This window comes from Sander vitreus, chromosome 18, assembly GCF_031162955.1.
Source record: "Sander vitreus isolate 19-12246 chromosome 18, sanVit1, whole genome shotgun sequence".
Classification (NCBI taxonomy): domain Eukaryota; kingdom Metazoa; phylum Chordata; class Actinopteri; order Perciformes; family Percidae; genus Sander; species Sander vitreus.
The window spans coordinates 12,040,117-12,061,522 of NC_135872.1; the positions used below are offsets into that span (position 1 = coordinate 12,040,117).

A 21,406-nucleotide genomic window follows, 5' to 3' on the forward strand; every position below is an offset into this window, starting at 1 on the left:
GTAGGCTAGGTACCAACACGACAATATAAAATACTCCAAGTAAAAGTTCTGCATTCAAAGTACAGAGGTAAGGTAGGCCCTAATTAAAAGTAGAAATACTAATTGTGCAGATTGGCACCTTGGCAGTATTATTATTTGAGATATAATATTACATTATTATTGCAGATACATTAACATGTAAGCAACATTTTAGAGTTGTAGCTGATTTATGACTAATTTGTGAACTGAATTTCGATATAGCCTATTTGCATCATATTTTAAAAGATCGTCATAGATTTTGGATGCAAATGTTATTCTGAAATGTAACTAGTTGTCAAATAATAGTAATGGAGTAAAAGTACAATATTTCCATCTGAAATGTACTAAGAGGAAGAAGTATAACGTAACATAAAAATGTAAATAGCCTACTTAAAAGGTGGCTGTGGATCAGTTGGTAGAGTGGTCGTCTACCAATCGGAAGTTTCTGTGGTTCAATCCCTGGCCCTGCAGTCCCATGTCGAAGTGTCCTTGGACACTGAACCCCGAATTCCCCTCGATGCTGCGCCACCAGTGTATGAATGTGTGTGAATGGTGAATGGTCCTGTACAATGTAAAAGCCCTTTGAGTAATCGTTAAGACTAGAAAAGTACTATATAAATACAGTCCATTTAAGTAATATTGTACCTAAGTACAGTCCGTAAGTAAATATACTTAGTTACTTTCCACTACTTAGATTAGATTTAATTATCATCAGCACAACATTGCTTGAGGTATAAGAGCTGCAGGTTGTGTCTGACATAAAAGTATTTATTTGATATTATGCATTCGAAATTAAGGTTTAAATTACTTCACAGCAAATGGATTTGTAATTCATCAATTCTACCCTCGTAACTCATAAAGGACTTCACTGTAATGAGTAGCAGAAACCCCTTAAGAAATTAGGTTAAATATCAGAGGGAAACGACAACAAAGCACATTAAAAGCTTTATGCAACCACATAAACACTAACTGGAAAACAGGTAACATCACAGTGTGGTACTCTGGAGTGCTCTTACATTATGTGTGTTATGTCTTTATTTACTCCCCCCTCCATACTGATGCGCACCCCCTCTTCTTACAGCAGATACATGTCACCACTAATGGACATCAAGTGCTTCCTTTTTTGCAGCTCTCTTCTGGACATACATTAGAGACAGAAAACCCATTTCTCAAGCCATAAATAGCGCACATACACACGTTAGCTGTGACAGCTGTGTGTCGCAGTCTGCAGGATGAGCTGTACAACATGAAGATTGTTAACGAGTTGAAAGGAAGGAGAGGCCAGGATCTGTGCAGCAACAATTAACAACCATCTGATTAGTAGTTTATAAAGTTAAATATACTTTGATTCAAACATAGCCCGCTTAATAAAGATCCAAAAGTGTTGCTTAAATGATTGCAGTAACAGGCAGACTCAAACACATTGTGTACAATTTGTTTGTTTTCTAAAATCTATGAAAATATGAATACTGCATGTTTTTGTTTAATGTGTTTTAACACCATTAGCTATATTTTGAGAAGAATATTTGAAGGATATGAAAGCAAATGTTTAATGTGCCCAAATCATTTCACTTTTGTTTATCTAGATCATTGAAGTCCTCTGAATACTGATCGGTATCGCAGCCTACTGAAAAACAAAACATAGAATGCTGTTATTGAGTCCTCTACATTCAAACCTCAGACACAACACGATGAAGAGTCAAATCTTCTCCCAGGTTGTAACTTCCACTAAAAGAGTGTTGTCCTTCATTTCAGTCTTCACCTGTCTCCTCTTCAGCTCAGTTTGTCCTGAATGTTCATCAGAGTGGTGTATGACTTTGCCCGTTTGGCTGTAAAGACACAGAATTTAAATTACTCTACAAGAAATGACCAAAAGTACCATTTGAGTAGTTAAATTACTTTTGCTGTCTTAGTTTGAGTTATTCTAGTAATTAAAGTACAAGATGTTTGTTAAATAAAAAGTGCATTAAGAAAAGCTCAGAGTCAAGCCAAGATGGCTGTTATAGATGCACACTCTTGATGGAAATAATGAAGTTGATATGATCTCTGAAGGACCGCAGAGAAATCAATGGGCCTCATGCAAGAACATTGTCACTTTCTTATCATGAATCTCTCTATTAACATAAACATTGGCTATACATTGCCATATGAAGCCACCTGTTTAGCTCTATTTGTTGACAAATTTCATTCACGAAAAATGATGCCAAAGAGTAAAAAGAAGAATGTTTAAGAAACAGCTGAAATTCATTAATATTAGGAAATAATAATGCTCAAGCCAAATAAGTGTATTTCCCGCTGCAAGAGAAAGGCAGATTATCTGCACATGACTTGTTGAACAGGAGAAAATTCTAACTACAAGAATGTGACAAGTTCTTCTAAATCACTCGTATGTGCTACTTAAGAACAAATCTGTTCGTACAAGTGGTTCTTGTATGAGACCAAATGTGTCCTTGACCATCACAGGCCATTTGATGTATAAATGAAAAAGTTATCATCCTTCTCAGTCTTGACAAACGCCCTCTGATCCTTCAAGGCAACCGTCTTCCACCAACACACTAAAATAAACCCTCCAACCTTGTCTATGATCCAGAGGTTTGCAGGAGGCAACCCTACCATGCTTTAGAACATCCTAGACACCCCCCCCCCCCAACACACACACACACACACACTTCCCCCATCCCAGCCAAACCCCAGTATCACAGTCAGTCAACCCCCCTCCCTCTACCAAGACCCCAAACCCCGTCAAAAAATCTCCCTGTGTGACAATGGGTGAATTAAGCTGGTTACTCACGGTGTATGAGCTTGCGTTTCTTTTGTTCAGAGTGAAGGAAGCTGCTCAAGTAGAAGATGATGGGCAGAAAGAGCATGAAGCTGGACACAGCAATGACAGGCACCGTCTCCTCACGGGGGAAGGAACAATTGAAGTTCTTACTCCACAGTCTGCGAGTCATATTCATCTGAAACGAGGCAAAGTGCCAAACGCAACATAAACTTCAGCTCAGCACAATTATAGGACATTATTAATTCAACCATGCTAGGTTTCTGTCCTCAAATGTGTACTGTATTCAGGATTCTACATCTTGCATTTCTTATTGACAACTCTGGGAAGGGATTCAGGAGCATGGTCCTGCAATCACAAACACATTTTATTCTTTTTTTTTTTTTTTTTTTTTTTTTTTTAAGTTTCTTGCATTTCTGATCACATTCCAGAATCAAAGATCCATGCTCAAGTTTCCATTTTTGTCACACAATGCTACTAGTTTTTCTTATCAACACCCTCTTATATGAAATCAGCAACCACTGATATATTGTAAGACCAAACTAAACCATGGAAAAGAACATCTAATTTCATAATCAAGGCTAAAACATCAACTAGTTAAATAGCAATGTTTTGACACAGTTTGGGCATGACACAAACATTTCCAAAACACATTATCTTGTCACCAGCTAAAAGTTGATGTAGACCCTTATGATCGCCCTATAGTGTCTACAGCTTCCTCTAGGGGGCGCAGCTTACTCTCTACCCATCTTAAAGAGTTATGTGATTCTCTGACATACATACCGAATCTTCTATGTCAATACACATAGTCAGATTTGTCTCCATTCTGCTGTACAGCTCATTCAGGTCTCTATATGCATTCTTACAGTCTTTGCACAGCTCTGTATGGTTCCCCTGTAAGGAAGAGACATCCTTGTTAACTTCTGAACATAAAGTCATCAAAGACAGACAGACATCATCACCTGATTTATGGCGTACCTGTTGATACTTCTCAAAGCAGGTGAGAGTTTGGTTGAGAGTGCTTATGAAGTACAGCGTGTCATTGGTCAGACTCTGGAATCCCTTAGTGATGCAGTCTGCACAACAGGAAGTAAAAACAACCATCAGGTAGGTCTATTTATTCAATAAAATTGGACAAATTAAATCAGATGTGCGATGGTTGTTTGTGATTGTTTGACCTTTGTAACATATTTTATTTAAACAATGACAATGTCAGCGAAAAAGGTGTATGCAGAAACAAACTACAGCTAAAACAAATAGTAAATTAAATAGTTTGTTTAATATGTTCTTTACTCCTATCATTGTCATCATCATTAATGTTTAATTAAGTATATGTTTATAATATTTGTTGCATTTATTTGTCTTATGAGATAGTAAACTGAATATATTTGCGTTTTGCATTGTTGGTCATACAAAACATGCTATTTGATGACATCACCTTGGGCTTTAGAAAATTGAACGTCCATTTTTCACTATTTTCTGACATTTTAAAAAAACATATAGACTAAAATGAATAATCAATGAATCAATGATGAAAATAATCACTACAAACCTTGCATGTGAAAAGCATGCCCCCACAGTCGCTCTAATTAAAGGGCCCTAAAGAAAAACAATGAACCAAACAGAATCCTGCCTCTGCTTGACCCTGCACTTTGACTTCTGTGGTCAAATGCATACCCATATTTGTGTGAGTCAGAAATTTAACAATTACACACATAGAATCACAATAATTCAGATCTGTTAAAATTCCTGCAAAGGACTTACTGACACAAGATGATTTCGTCCAAATGTCTTCCATGTTGCTGTACAGCAGATAAACCAGCATCAGATGATCACTGCGCAGAAGGCTGTCCCTGCAGCTCACATTACCAGGACCCATCTAAGGACACACAGGCACACTTTATCATGCACTCAGGTGTTTGTATTCCACTTTGACAAATAGATCCGCTTAAATCCGCTAGAAGAAGAAAAAAATGTGTTCCTCAACTGGCTATTTATTGCAAGTCAAGCAGATGAATTCGCATTTCCTCGAATTTGTCACCACCAGTTAGTCACATCACAAGACTCGTGACTCGTGAGACAACTGCACACAAACAAGGTCTGCTGTCCTCTTTATGCAGGAAGACAGTTTACTTGTCTAAACTAAAACACGGACAATGACTTTGTATTTGGGCACGTACCTCGTCTGATGATATGTTGTTATAGATGTTCATGAGGCTGCCATAAGTGGAGAAACAGTTCTGACAAACTTTTACTGGTCGGGCAGCAGTCACCAAGCAGTTGACATAGGCGACATACCGCTGTCCGAATATGTGAAGCAGATCGCTGCAGTAGTCGCTGATCTCCAGGTCTTCTGGGAAGGAAGACAGCAGATTGAGGGAGAAGAGGGAGTCCACGCCGGGCTTAAACACAGGCGAGTCAACCACAACAACAGCAGGGCTCAAAGACAGGGTTTGTTTCAGTTTGTCCGCTGAATCTGAAGCGGTAAGGTTTACTCCGACGCTAGACGCGAGGGCGTAAGTACTTAATACTAACAAAACCAAAAACGGACTATTTTTGTAAAGAGACATGATCGAAAACGAGGATTAAAGCATATGTTCCTCTTCTTTCACTCTACACAACCATAGACAGTATGTACACAACCCACGATTTCCTGGTTTTCTCTCAAAGTGATCATGTGACGCCCTGGAATCTCGCGAGAGTATCTGACCGGTATCAGATCAGTACCAACTTCTCATCATAAATCCTCCATGTGAATTAATTACATATAAACGATATAGCCTACAATGTCATTTTTTGAAGGCATATTTGAATTATACAACGTAACTTTTAAAGTTCATACTAATATAGAGTGTACTTAAGTATATCAAAGTATAACTTTACATTCATTAACTACAACTAACTACATTAATTTGATTTGTTTTGATGCTTTCACCATAAGCCTATGTGCCTATACGGGTTCTCCCTCACAAAGCCTATTTGTAGTAATTTTGCCACTATTACTGGGAAAAGACAATGTACCATCATCAATAACAGTGCATCTTGTTCAGAAAAAATGCACTTTCCAGTGTTAACCTATATAATAATAATAATAATAATAATAATAATAATAATAATAATAATAATAACATCAATGATAATATTACTTTTTTTATAATAATGATACAAACTAGCCTATATTAATGCTAATATTGATGTCATATTTAGGAAATTGATTGTTAAACTATACAGCATCTATCTATCTATCTATCTATCTATCTATCTATCTATCTATCTATCTATCACACAAGTTAATCACAAAAGACAGAAGAGTTTACACTGCAGTGTAGGTCTCTTCAGTTTGTGTAAGGGGGGGGAGTGTGCGTGCGTGCACGTGCGTGTTGAAAAGAGATAGCCGTTCCTCCTGGTCTCCTCATTATTTACGGGGTTTTGACACCATACAATTTTACAATGTGCGCTCGGCTCGGAGCAAATAATCACGGAGTCAAGGTAAACGATTTGGGCTCCAATCCTGATTGTGATAATTGTCAAGAACCCCCTCGAATCAAGCAACCGCAGTCAATGGTCGTTAATGTGAAATTAGTGGCTCTTGATAACTTGCAGGCCGCATCAATTCCGCAGTCATCAGAGCCTAATGAAAATAAGTGGGGAGAGAGTGTGCACGGTATTAGCGGCCTATTCTGATGTCTGCACATCTCCAGTGGTAAATATGGATTCTGGCCTCTAACTGCACATGGCACTTTGAACTCTTCTTCTCTTGACCAGAGTTCACCTAATTGTTCAGATGTTCCCCATTTCTTTAGGCTATTATTTTTAGTGTGGCTCTCAGAAAGAGGAAATGATTATAACCTAAACCCTGTTTTTTTAAATCTTTTTTTTCATCTTTTTGTGCAGTTATGGATGTTCACTTGGTTACACCTTAACTTTGAAAAATAAAATCACAAATAGACACAAAAAGCAAGTCTTTAGCCTATTATTATTATGAATGCATGCATGAATTAAACATATATACATATACACTTAAAAGTGAGTCTCACTTTGTCACATTATTCACTAAGTTTTGGATGTCTTTCCTCTGCGGGCTAATCAGCAGAGCACCATGTAAAATCGGCATATCATTACTTTTTGAGATGACCGTTATTGTCAGATGGCAGAAAATGCCTTAATTAGTGTGATAGATAGAGAAACCAAGAAGACAAAAATCACTAATTAGGCCCATAAATTAGATGATGGTGATGATGAGAGCCCTTCAGGAGCGATGGCAAGACTCAGTCCAAAAAGCTCCTCATAATTTTGCGCACGATAACCGTGCAGAAACTGGTTAAAAGAAGGTAGCCTATATCTTTTGATAATTTGGAGAGAAAAATACCACAGAGCAAAACTGTAGGCCCCCTATCTTAAGCAGAAGCAGATAAAACAATGTAAAAAATAGTCCAATACAAGTAAAGGTTCTCCATTCAAAATCATATTTAAGTAGGCTAAATGTACAGAAGTAGCTTATGATTCAAGCAAAATAAAGTATCAAAAGTAAAAGTTCTGCAGAAAAACAGTCCCTGTGACTGATATAGCCTATTATTATAACATTGTTATTTTGTGAATGCCGAGATGTGATTATTAGGCTACATGTATGCCTAAGAGTATTTTCAAATCCTTTTATTAGCCCTCCACTTGTAATAAGATAAGGTAAAGATTGTTCGCTCAATTTTGGGATCTGAGATTGGGATTTGAATCCTTTTCGTCCTTGTGAAAGTCTCTAACTGGACAATCACAAAAGGGTTAACTCAAACCGGTTTAGCCTTAAACTTGGCTCTTGGCGTGGGGAGAGAAAATAGCTGTAAAGTTATGCAGAAGTTATTCTTCATCCTTCGGGCCGTCCCTAATCCGCCAAAAACCTCATTCTTTCATCGGAGAACTGTGCCTCCTTTCTTGTTCCCCCCTCTCTATACAACATAAAGTCAGACTGCATTTAATGGTTATGTCGGGATGGGAGAGGGGCTTTCTTCTTCTCCTTTTCTACAGAATATTGCCCTTTTCGTCGTGTGAGTCTCCCAACCCGCAGGGACCCCTATATTCTTCCCTCCGCGTCTGACTCGAATCACAAACTAACCCTGATTTTCACCACTTTGCTGGGAATTGCGGGGAGTGTTAATAGAGATTTCGCTTTCATTTTATACGCTTGACTTGGTTATTGTTGCTTTTCTCCTCTCCCATGATTCTCCCCTTTTCCAGGGATTAGCCCTGACTTCGCCCGCTACTGGCCGCCGAAGTGCCCCTGAGCCCCGGGATGACAATTGATGCAGATCAAGGCAGGCCTATTCTGCGCCTTTAAAAAGGACCGAGCTGAGCCGCGTTAAAATGAGGGAGTTTTAATTGAAGAAACGTTTGCTTCCCACAAATGTATTTGCTAGAGTTTTTGTGGGATGATATTGTTGACAAAAATGTAATAGAATAATGGCTAGACTGTTAATTTGCATCTTATAGGCAACTATAGGTGACTGCATGATGAACCGCCCGGCCGGATGTCCGGTACCTTCCGCTTCCTTTGTGTTGGCATTCTAAACCCCGGTCGATTTAGGAGGACTATGGTGAACTGCTCCTCAGATCTCTGCAGGGTAAATCCAGACATCTAGCTAGACTATCTGTCCAATCTGAGTTTTCTGTTGTACAACTAAAACAACTTTTGAACGTACACATGTTCCACCAAAATAAGTTCCTTCCCGAGGCTATTTTGCAGCGGCACCGTGGCTCCATCCGGCACTTACCACCGTCCAAGACGATTGTGATTGGTTTAAAGAAATGTCAATAAGCCAGAGCACGTTTTTCTCCCATCCCAGAATGCTGTGTGGACTAGCCAGACCCTCCTCCGCAGAGTTGTGGAGGAAGGGCTGGCAATGTGAGACTATATACATACAGTATGTGTTTTATGTACAGTAACTTTATACTTGTCCGCCATATTTCAGAGAGAAATATTATGTTGCATTTCTTGGACAAATGCAGTTAGTTACTTTTCAGAATATAATAAGCTAAAAACCAGGTGATTCTCAATTTTTTTGGCCTGTGGCCCCTTACAAAAAAAGCATTATCTGGTTGGGTTCCCCTTGTCATGTTTCAGATGTCTATGAGTTGTTAGCAGTTCCACCAAAGAAGGATTTCTCCTCTAAACTTCTCAAATGGTTTTAGTTAAATAAGTGTTCCAACCTCCAAAACTACACAATATTTCACAAAATAGCAAAGATTAGAGAGGAGTCTGAAAAATGTACACACATTAGTGTTGTGGAACTTTCTTCTTTCCTCTCCCATTAACCATCTCACAACCCTTCAGATTTACTTTGTGTCCCTGGACTAACCACTGGACTAACTGCCTGCTAACATAAAGTCATAAACACAGCTGGTGGAGGTGCTACCAGCTACAACAGTAAAATGCTGCTCACACATGGGTGCATCATATTAACAATCTAATAATGATACTGTTTATTGATCCCCAGTGGGGAAATTACAATTTTGTTAGAAATCACTACACACAGGCCTGAAATACACACACATGCTCAGGACCTATTCATGCACAAACGGAGAGATGTCAGAGTGAGTGGGCTGCCAGTGCTGGACCAGCACCCTGAGCGGTTGGGGGGGGTACAGTGCCTTGCTCAAGATCACCTGGCAGTGCCCAGGAGGTGAACTGGCATCTCTCCAGCACATACTTTGGTCCATACTGGGACTTGAACCGGCGACCCTCCAGTTCCCAACCCAACTCCCTACGGATTGAGCTTTTTTTCTGAGGCTGAGTACTTTTACTTAAATAGATTTATCTGATTCCTCTGTACTTAAGTATGATTTTTAAATGAAACGCTTTTACTTGTAATATTTTTATATTGTGGTATCTTTTACATGTAAGGACCTGTTTGTTTCCTTACCACTGGATAAAAGCATTGAAGAAGAGGAGAAGGATGGAGGTACTGACTGTGACTGTAGTCTATCAGCTCTATAGGTGTCACTATCTAATCACTGCAACAGTTTGAAACAGTCTGACTGTGCAGATCTGCTCATCACTAGCATGTCACACAAGAGAGGGTTTCAGTATTTGCTTGTCTCCCCCAATCAGGCATCTCTGCAGCACTGTGAGAAGTTAATCTTTGTTGACGGTGTGTTGTGCACTCTTCCGTGGGCCGGTTGGGTTGGGAACTCTCCTGGAAAGCCTGGTCTGTGCTCATATAGAGGGGGATAATTACCAAACACGCAGCAGACAGCAGCGACACAAAAGCCGCTTTGACTTCCTCACTGCTGGTTGCCTCCAGGGGATGGTCCCGCTCCCTGCTCACCCTGCTCACTCTGCTCACCCAGACCACTTCTCATCACTCCTGAGAGGCAGAGACATCTTGTTCCATAACAAGACATGAAACTGACTTCTTTCAGCTCCAGTGAACTGGACATAAACCCCGACTGACAACCTCCAGTGCCCAAACAGAACAGGGAGAGGCCGGGTGGGCCAGGACAGAGGACAAGAGAGGGGTGGGGGCTGCACAGGGCGCACTAAATAAAGTTGTTATTCACTTTAATCTTACATCTTGACGGGAAAACAAAGCTAACTTCAATTTAAAACTAATTTATCCAGTTCCAAAGAATCAACTGCAACATTTGCATTTCAACTGTTTTGGATCTATTTCACAGATATTTGTCAACTTTTCATGTCTAAATTTATGATTTCTCTCCATGGTGCTCTCAGAGCTATCTTCCCCCTCTCAGAGCTCATTGCGTTACAGCAATGAAAGCATGACGTGCTGTAAATGTAATGGGCCGGGAGTGATTGTTTCTGACAAGCAACAAAACACATCGTCCCTCCCCTCAAATTAGTCCCCCAGGAGGGAGTGGGATGAGGGGTCAATGTCCCAGGAGACACATGGACGGGACAGCATGCCAGCATATAGCATGAGCATGCATGTGCCTTTCAGCATCTAACCTAGAGCCGTACTGGTGTTTTTTTTTTGCTCTTTGCTGGTTCCAGTGATTTAGTACTATATAAAAAGAGGTTACTGTGACCACTGAAAACGAAGCATTGTTGATTATGATCACCTTAAATGGCTCCCTTATGCTATTTTGATGTTACATACAGAATGTGGTATGAATTAATAGAATAACGTTTGTTAACCTGCTGAAAAAGTGGGGTAAACAAAACAAATCCTTCCCTAAAATGAATGTGCTCATATTATGCTTTTTGGCTTTTCCACTTTTCTTTATTGTGTTATATATCTTTTTGTGCACATTATAGGTTTACAAAGTGAAAAAGCCCAAAGTCCACCCCAAAGGGACTTACCATCTTCCAGAGAAAACACTGTTCACAAACTGCTCCAAACAGCTCTATTGTAGTCTAGCCTTTACTTCCATGACAAACTTTGTAACACACGTTATAATGCTCGCCTAGCTGCTAGCATGGCACTCCCTCATACTCTGCAACTGACAAGCTAGCAGTACTTACTGCGCATGTGCGACTCCCAACAAAGATGGTACAGAAGTGAGATGCCTCACTCGTTAGCTAAAACAGAGAGCTCAACACACAGGGTGAAAAGAGGAGCTGCAGCAATGTGCAGTATGACAAAAATATGGTGTTTTCTGAAAATTAAACCACATAAACCTATTCTGGTACAACCTCTAAATACAAGTATGAACCTGAAAATGAGCATAATATGAGCACTATAATATGCTATATTCAGCACACTGCTAGAAAATATATCCGTGTTAAGTAACATTATTTTGAGTAGATTTAGCAACATATTCGGACTTTTTTCAAATTCTTTCCAATTTTAAATTTTACTGAAAGTAAAAACTATATTTTTGAGGCAAGATTAAATTACTTGTTGAGAATCATGTGTGCTTGTTTTGTTGAACCACCAATACAACATCAAGGCTTCCAAGAAGACATTTCCACTTTAAAGCATTAGGTTTAACACTGGCCACAATATTTACTTTTATATTTTGAAATGTTATTCTAGAAAACTCATTACATACATTTTTTTGTTTGTCACATTACTTCTACAACCTCTTGAAATGCATTACCGCCCTCGGTAGTCACGAGAAGTGTGCATGATGTCACCTCTGTGTTTACACGTGCATGGAGAAATAAACAATACAACAAAACATTGCTCTACAGCACCACTGGTGGACAAAATCTCCACAGGGTTCCTTCAAATGATTGAAAGCCAGATTAAAATATAAATAAATAAAATAAATTACAATTTATTTGTAAGAGCAGTTGGGGGAAAACCTAAATGCAGAAATGAATTGCTGTGGTCATGCGCACAGAAAAGTGAAAGTGTTCTGCCAAAATGAGGCCTCTTTGACACCTTTAGTTATAAAGTTGCCTAAACCTTTTGCTCCTGTAAGTATCATTAAATGTACATTAGAATGAAAGTACAAGGTAAACAACAACAACAAACCCTGAAGTGGAAATAGGCAGACAGTTAAATACAGAATATTGTTGACACAAAGTGAAAGCTGACGAAGTCTGTAAAAGGAGAGCAGCCGCATTACAGCTCCATGTTATCCAGCTTTATTATTCATAGCGGGCCAGGGATAAATAGGTAGTTAGACTGGGAAAAAAAGGCAGTTAGCTAGTCAGTTAGCAAGGGGTTAGCTTTAAAGCAAGCCCTGATTTGTGAAAGAGGGAGTGGGAGGAGTGGTGGAGGGCTTGGCGTTCAGGGAAGCCTCTCCTGGGCCAGAAGAAAAGGATTTGGCCCAGATGCATGCAGCGATGTTAACTTTGAGTGGCCCCTGTGGCTCAAGCTCAGTACCCCCTCCTTCTTACTTCCCAAGCCCCCAGGTTGCCTTTGCATGACATCATCCCCAAACTATGCCCCCCATACCCATGTGAATCTGAGCTGTCACAATCGGCAGCCACCCCCATTAAACTGTACTGCGCCACAAACCCATACATTTCTTTTTCTCCCCCCATTTCCATCTCTTCTTCTACCACCAATCTCCTCCCTTCTTCTTCTTTTTTAACCCCCAGAAAGGCATTGTTTGAGTCAGGGCTTGATCAAAAAACTGTTGCCCGCCAACCACAGGGCTTTCTGTAAATTCAATAAGGCCACCTTAAAGATTTTCCTAATTAATGGATGACATCTTTGGCTGGAGGAGAGGCTAGGCATTCTGCTCTAGCTCGTTCTTTGTTCGCCTCCTAATTAACTTTCCTAGGTCACTCAGGTCCCCGCAACCTGAGAGTGAAGAGCCCCCATTGAGGAGGGAGTTGTAAACTTACTTTTTTTGCCTCGGCACTTAAAAGGGGAAAGCAACTATAGGGAACAGAAAATATCCTATTTAAGTCCTTTGTGAGTGAACTGCTTGCACATGTTCCAATAAAGGAAGTCTTCTAAATAAGCTGCCATGTTGCTCTCCGCTCCCCCTCTTCCTTCTTTATCCCACCTCTTTCACTCCCAGTTCCACAGAAAGGTTATGAATGATAGCTCTGGGTTGAGGGGGGTAAAGGGCCAAAGGACAGCATCTGGGCATTGTGGAATTGTGAGCATCTGAAACTTTGAGGGAATTTGAGGATGGGAAAGCACTGAGCTGTTGGGTGGTGGGTTGATTGAGAAAATGTGGTGAAAATGAGAATAAAAAACCAGTGCCTCTATGCCCTTATCATTGTTTGGGTGTTTCTAAAGGACCCTATGTCTCCCAGCTGCTTTTATCACTCATCATCTTTCTCTTTCAAAGTAAAAAAAAAAAAGTCCTACATATAAAACATAACATGCATTCTGTTGCCATTTCATTACTTCAAACTAGACACAGATAGAGACGTCATCCTTGTATTGTCATATTTTATTATAAATATGTTTTATTATAAATTGAGTGCTTTATTTGTTACTTACAAGTGATGTTTTAAACATAGTAACTATCATTCTGGTGCAAACAAAACATTTAAAGTGACATAGAGAGTCATTTTTCTGTCATTTGTTTGTCGGGCATTGCAAACTAGATCAGACTATAAATGCCATGCAGTATGTGGCTTTGGTCTTTGCTATAGTCTTGGCACTAAAAATAAAACAAAATGAAATATAACATGGATTTTTTAAGAAATATATGACAAGTAAATAAGGAAATAAAATTAAAAAAAATGTAAAACTGTAAATATATATATATATATATATATATATATATATATATATACGATATGTTTGCATCACTATGCTTTTGAGACAGTGTTCATTCATCAAGTGGTTACAGGTGTAAAGAGGGAGCCAAAAAAAAATGCATCATAAATTGTCATGTGTGATTAAAGCTTTCACTTTTTCACTTGTTACTTGTGTGTGGTTGAGCCTGAGGAAGACCAGTGTGCCGTGAGTAGGCCTTGGTAATCATGTAGCCATTATAATACAGGCTTTTAAACCTTTGTACTGGCCTGATGAAGGTCCATGACCAAAATGTTGTGTCTTGAAGGAACTCAGCGCTGACAGTGTGCAGGAATTCAATTATTTCCTTCACATGATTTCATGACATTTTGAAGCAGTCTAACCCATTTTTGTGGACTGTAGCCCATCAGACATCAGAATCACCTGCATTGTGTTTCATTAATCATAACCAACTTCCATTGTTTTTCATTCTGCTTTAGAGGTAATTTGCATATATACACAGTCACTCTCACATTATATGAAAACTAAAGACTAAACTATATACACAAAGAATATCCGTCACTAACCCACAAATGCCACATGCTCATCACTATTCTCATCATGTCACCTGACACACACTCATACGCTGACCTAGATCTGCTCTCCAAAGAGCCTCATCACACACATTACGCCCCAGTCTGAATACAGGCAAGGTCGCATGCCCTGATTCTATCAATGAGTCTCCAGTCCCTTGGGTGTCTGGGTGTGTATTAAGACCCGTGAGGTGAGTGTGAGGCTCCTGATGACAGCTCCTGTGCTGCAGGGTCCCCGAGGGTTAATGACGAGTGGAAACCGTGACCCCAGACCGTGACCATTGAACCTGACCTGTGGAGCCGGCTGGATTACATCAGGAGAAGCAGGGCAGAAGCAAGACTGACTGCTGAACAGAGCAGGATGAACAGCAGAATGACTGTCAGAGTGACTCCAGGTGAAGCACTGCTGATGACAGCCATTCTGTGGTTAATCTGTGTGACGGCCGAGACCACTGTTCACACTGCTGCTGCTTTTTAAAGACATTCTGTGTGTGTGTGTGTGTGTGTGTGTGTGTGTGTGTGTGTGTGTGTGTGTGTGTGTGTGTGTGTGTGTGTGTGTGTGTGTGTGTGTGTGTGTGTGATATGCCACTGATGGGCAACAAACTATTAAGGTCACCCTTCACTAAAAAATGTATTTTGCTTATTGTTTCTCCACTTGGATGATTGTTTGACATTTTAAGGCTGTTTTCACATTCATCTGCTGGGGACGGAAAGTTTCTCTGTGATCACTTTAAATCTAAGTTGAAGATGTGAACGATGTATAGAACATGATTTTGTGACATCCCAAATTAGTTCGGCCAATCGTGGTCCATAAGCATAAACCTCCAGTCCACATACACTAAGATGGAATTTTTCAAATGAATACTTTTGAAATAAAAACATATTTGCATATTTGCTGGATGTATACTGAACATGTAAATCATTTATATCATAATGTACATGCAGACATAGAAAAGTATTTAAAAGTTTTAATAAAGTAACAATACAACTGTAAGATGTAATTATATCTGTTAAGTTTGTTTTATTGTAAAATGTAGAGTTTACCCATTTGTGTACCTTCTTACCCTGTATAATGTAAACTTAACTTTACAATACAGAGTGAATGAGTGTAATAAAGGTATGTTGACTTTGTAGATATTATTATATGTTATTATATTATCATTATCAGTGAATGGCTGAATGAGAGGAGTGGTGGAGGGTGTGATGGAAACTTATGTATGTTTTTTCTTTTAGATTTGATTTGATTCATGGATCTACACAAACACACCAAACCAATGGATAACATGTTAAAGGGAGAGCACTTAATCCCAACATGGACCCAAAGATGTGGAAAGACAGACATAAAACATAAAACATGTAACATTAAAAAACTCAAACTACACCAGTGCAAATCAAAATACAAACAGCTCAAGTAAAGAATTGAATTAATAACCTGTCACCTTACTCCATAAATAAGTTCTAACCTGACTCCTGAGAGTAACTCTTGTTTTTGTCATCTTCATAATCAAGCTTTCGTCTACATTACATACATTACACCCACAAATCTAGTCACCTCTGCATGACTGAAACCTGTTTTTTCAACTCCTGGCATTTTCACACAACACATGCAGGCAGAATATTAAATGAATTGTAGATACATTGATCACATGGCGGGCTCCTTGGCTCTCACATGTTTGTCTTTGCAGTGTGAACAGACTAAGCCCCTCTACTCAGCTGTCATAATTTGTTAACGAGTCTTTTCAGAGAGGGAAAAAAGAAAAAGAGAAGACAGAAAAAAAGAAAAGAAGGCTCTTCACGAGTGACTGAAAGCAGAGGTCCATCCAGAGAGGGAACCCAGGGGCGACATCAGACCGATTTCAGACCAGCCCGTGATGGCATCTCTGTATATTTTAATATTAATGACCCTGGCCGCAAAGCCGCCTCTAAGCCTCCAACAGGTGCCCCAGCCCCACTCGAGTCTGAAAAACCGGGATCATTCAACATCCCACTATCCACAGAAGCACCACCACCGGGCAATAAAGACTGCAAATGAGGAGGATGAAGGCAGAAAGGAGGGGGGGGGGGGGGGGACATAAAAAAGGTGGACAGGGAGTTAGAGAGTCAGCCATCTCTTGCAAATAAGTTTTTGAGTCACTTTCCCCAGCTAAAACATGGGTCGATATTTCCCCCCACCCCTTGAGAAAGAGATTGACTTTTGTTTGGAGTTTGTGAGAAGTGGGAATCAGAAGCGGGACAATAGGACTCCCCACGGTGAGAGGCTGAGAGGAGCCATCTCAAATCAGTCAGCCAGAGGACTGACTAATCCGTCCATTGTCCCTCCCCAGCCACCGGCCGCACATCAACACATTCGCCCCCCATTGTCCCCCACCCTCATGCAGCGGGATTTGCTCTCCCCAACAGCCAGTTTTGTCCACGGCAGTTCGAGCGGAAGTTTCTCACTGACAATTTGCCCCAAATAGATTTGTCAAAGCGTCCAACTGCACTGCACCGACTTGTGGGTTTCTGGGTTTGGGTTCTGGGTCTGGGGTTTTTTTTTTTTTTGGGGGGGGGACTCTTCTACGGTGAGGCCTTGGCGTATGTGTGTAAATATGTAAGTGCGCACGAGTTTGCAATGTGTGCGTGCAGAGGTGTGTCTGGGTGATTACGCACCAGTGGAGGAGATGGTGGGACTGCGGTAAAGTCACTGATGTGTTGGTCCCAAGGGACTGGGATCAGGAATCTCTCCTCAGTGTTACTGTGATCTGACACTTGTGCTTCTTGATGAGTAAATTCCTGTATGGTATCAACACTGCCAGAGGGACACATTCAACGCTGGGCCCACCAACAGTGGTGGGAGAAGTATTCAGTTTCTGTATTTAAGTAAAAGTATTAATACACTGTAAAAAAAAAAAATAAAAAATTAAAAAAAATAAAAACTACTCCATTGCAAGTAAAAGTCCTGCATTCAAAATCAAAAGTGAGTAAGTATAATCAGGAGAGTGTACAAGTAAAGGTTGGCCTGGTCAATGCAGAAAATATCCCCTGTGAGATGTATACTGTTACTGTATATATTAGATTATTATTATTATGCATTCATTGCTGTAGCTGGTTAAGGTGGACTTAATTGTTTGTATCTATTATTCCCATTATTCATCTTCTGATTATGTCTTCTTCATTAGTTTATAAATTATTTGGTTTGTAAGAATTCAGAAAATATTGAGACGTGCCCAGAGCCCAAAGCCACACCTTACGAATGCTTGTTTTGTCCAACCACACCTCAAAATTATAAAGAATAAATCAGCATTCAAATAATAATAAAAAAACAATTTAAAAAAAAGTGCAGCAGATCCTTAAATTTGAGAAGCTCGAACCATGAAATGTTTGGACTTTTGCATGAAAAATCATATAAATGATTATCAAAAGAGTTTTGATAATATTAATGTTCTGTCAATCTAATAATTGTATCAGCTCTAGTTGTTTATACTGAGAGATAATGTTGTCTTTTATGACTGAATGTTGTGAAACATGTATGAATGTTGGGTGAAATAAAGAGGGACTTTATTTACTAAAGCCTTGGTGTAAAGATAAAATTACTTACTTACTTAAAAATTACAAATGCCAACTTGTCCTTATCTAATAGGAGAATGTTTACACAAGACAAAACCAACTCAGTAGCATGTAGGTAAATGGAAAAAAACAACATATATTGATCTTTTTTCTCTGTCCTATTGGGTTCAGTCAGTTGACTTTTTCCACACAGATAATCCACCACTGCTGTCCATAGAGTCCTACCGGGTACATATAATAAAACAAACAAAAGACAAAAGTCAGTACAGCCTGTAAATGGAAATTTCAGTTACCATTTAAAAGCCTGTTGATTAATGTGTTCCCCTTTCCATGTTTTTAATATTTAGATTGTTCTAAGTTAAAGGCTTAGTACGCCTCATGGGAGAGCATGGGAGATCCTGATTGACTGAATGGTATGTCTGATTGTCAGGATCAGAGCAATTACTGGATTAGGGGACTCAAGTCAAGATCACACCCAGTTCAGAAACACTGAATGAATGAAAGAAATGGATTAATTCAAATACAATTATATTTTAACTCATTAAAATATGAACAGTATCTTTATGAAATATCTTTGATTACTTATAAATTAAGAAGTAAGGCTCCTTTAAATTCTGAATGAGCACGCGGACAGGTAACCTGCATCTATTTAGTGACGCCTGTTGTAGAACTGTCCATGGTGCTGAAATCAGGCTGCATATGTTTCATGTTTCATGTCCATGTTTGGACAGTTTAATAATATTTAAGACTATTGAGTATTAATATTATGCAGGAGAGGGTTATTTTGTAGCTTTGTTGAACAAGCCTGTGCCCACTCACATTTTCTGGCTATCTGTCATCAAAACAGCTGATGGAATGATTCCTCACTGTTAAGACAATGAGCTAAATAGCAACAGTGTCTGCGGGCTATAAGGTGACTGACTATGATCTCCCCGGTCAGGTTTAAAGGATGCATGGCTGCGTGGTCGGTTTGAATTCTCCCCATTATTTGCACTCTGGAGCTTTGTGACTTCTCCCTAAAGCTGATTGGTTCACGCCTGGTCGGATCAGGGCCTGTGTAGTTATAGCAGTGCATAAAAGATGGTTAAACTCTGGCCTCCAGTCGGTGATTGTCTATAGGAATAACAGTAAGAATATATATACAGTATACTGTAAATAGCAAAAACTGTCATTTGTCAAATCTTTATATACTGTATTGAACGAATGGTGTTATGATAATTTGCTCATCTTTAAAATGTCAGCCTGAACAACAAAAGTCAGCAGGTGTGTAAACCGAACATACCTAAAACAACATGCTATTTACACCTATGTTATTCTACAGGTGTTTTCTCATTGTTCAAATATCATAAAGGATGTCAAACCATTCAGAGCACACGTATTGTTTAGTGACTTCTGTTGGATTCTTACTCGTTTCTCGTTGTCTAAGTCTATCCTATAGTATGTCAAGTATTCGCATACTGATGCTGAGCTCCCAAAAAACAGATACACGATCCACTGGCCCCTTTGTTAACGTCATTTCATTGACTGTTGGAGGAGAAGAGAGTCACTAATACAAAAAAGTGAAAGAAGGCAACCCCGGCAACCATGATGTTGGTTATATTTGTGTAAAGGCTATCAGTGAATGAGAAGGATTAGGACGAGTTAAGGAGATTATGTCACACATTCACCATTCACCCCACCCCGGCAGCCACCCACACACATGCGCACACACCGCACACACTTAGAAATAACTGAACATATTATTGATCTGTGAGAATAGAAAAATGATTTCTCTTAATTTAAGACACGTTAATTCTGCTCTATAGGTGTAGTGTTTCGTGTGTGGTCGTTACTTATCCTTTAGACAATAGTCTGGAAAAGGGTCCCTAATAAAAAGTCTATTGCATTGTGTGGACTATTTATAGGAAGTAACTAAACTTATTTTTGAGGACCAGAGGCTTTCTGTGTGTCTCTGCAGGAAAATCAAAGGAATATTATAGTGTTTTTTCCTCAGGCTTGTTAGTCTCCAGCCTCGGCTGTTCAGCTAAAGGGCAGGTTGAAAGACACAACAATGGCTGATTGCAATTAACTACGCCTCTGCGCCTCGCCCCTGTCCGCTTAAATCGACACTTTGTGAGTCCATATGGCCTTTAGTGTACCGTGGGAATGAACACAATTAAAAACAGAATATGGATTTCTGGAGTTACCCGGCGAAAGCGCAGCAAGCTGTCAAGGTCAGGGTGTCAGTGAGCGGGGCCCTGCAGCCCTGCAGCCCGGCCCCGAGCCTCCAGACAGCCGGCAACGGGTGATGTGAGGTGTGCAACATCAGAGTGGACGTTAAACCTAACATTAAACAAGTTTACCCACTAGCAAAAGACAGTTAGTAAATTAATTCATTAATAATTTCAATGCATTGAGGCAAAAGAGAATAAAAGCAATATCGTATTGAAGTATTACTATTATGATCATTGTTATTGTTTATTATTAAAGTGAATTTTCTGCACAAGAAGTGATGTTTTTGTACAATTATCTGTTTGGTGGAAAAGTGGAAAAAGTGTGAAGAGTGTGAGGAAAAACAAAGAGTCAATGGAAGAACAATAATGAAGAGTGTGATAGTAATGGAATAACTATATTAAAGAAAATAAAAAAAAACATTACTTTTAAATAAAAAAAAAAAGCCACAACTAAGATTAAAATATTTTACTTCAGAGTGCTTAGTGCAGTGCAGCGGTGGAGTTTGTATGAATCTGTGCATACAAAAAGTAAACAATGACAAAACTGCACTAAGAGCTAAGTAAAAAGTTATTACTGTTGTTGTCATCGCCACTTTTAGAAGAGTATTAAAAAAAATGTAATTGGTCTATTTATATATTTTATTTATCTAATGATATAAGCCATGATGTTTAAAATGCAAAACGGGCGAGAGTGCAAGTCATCACATTCAATTTTCACATTTTCTGTTTGTATATATAGATTTTTAGTCTAGTTTTTATTAACTACATTGGTTAAAATTAGTCTTTCATGCAAAAACACTTTTTATTTATAATTATATCACATTCCAGGAGCCTTGTTTTTGCCTCACAGTACTGGCTGTATGTGTGTTTGTATGTTACTGTCCAACTAACAAGCTCTAACTTCAGATTGATCATTCTTTGAATGGGCACTTGTAAATAAGACAAAATAAGAGCTTAGTAAAAACACAGGTTGAAAAACACTGAGATCAGTGAAGCTCAAAATGACTTCAAAATAAGCCATTAACAAAGGAAAGACATGCAACAGAAACAAAAGCTATATTTCTTCAATATTAAATCAATCTGAATCTTTCTTGGGCATTTTTAATCTGTGATAATGTAACAAACAATTCAATCCAATACATAATTAACAGCTATAAT

The 21,406-nt window shown here is 39.2% G+C and overlaps 1 protein-coding gene across 1 annotated transcript; it reads right to left on the reverse strand.

Moving 5' to 3' along the window:
• Positions 1-951: 951 nt before the first annotated feature.
• On the reverse strand, positions 952-5,461 carry ostm1 (osteoclastogenesis associated transmembrane protein 1). The gene is made up of 6 exons (XM_078274721.1): positions 4,978-5,461; positions 4,562-4,676; positions 3,776-3,873; positions 3,581-3,691; positions 2,810-2,975; positions 952-1,847 (listed from the first exon to the last, which is right to left on the reverse strand). The coding sequence occupies exons 1-6, from the start codon at positions 5,365-5,367 to the stop codon at positions 1,792-1,794; spliced, it is 936 nt and encodes a 311-aa protein (XP_078130847.1). The 5' UTR covers positions 5,368-5,461; the 3' UTR covers positions 952-1,791.
• Positions 5,462-21,406: the final 15,945 nt, after the last annotated feature.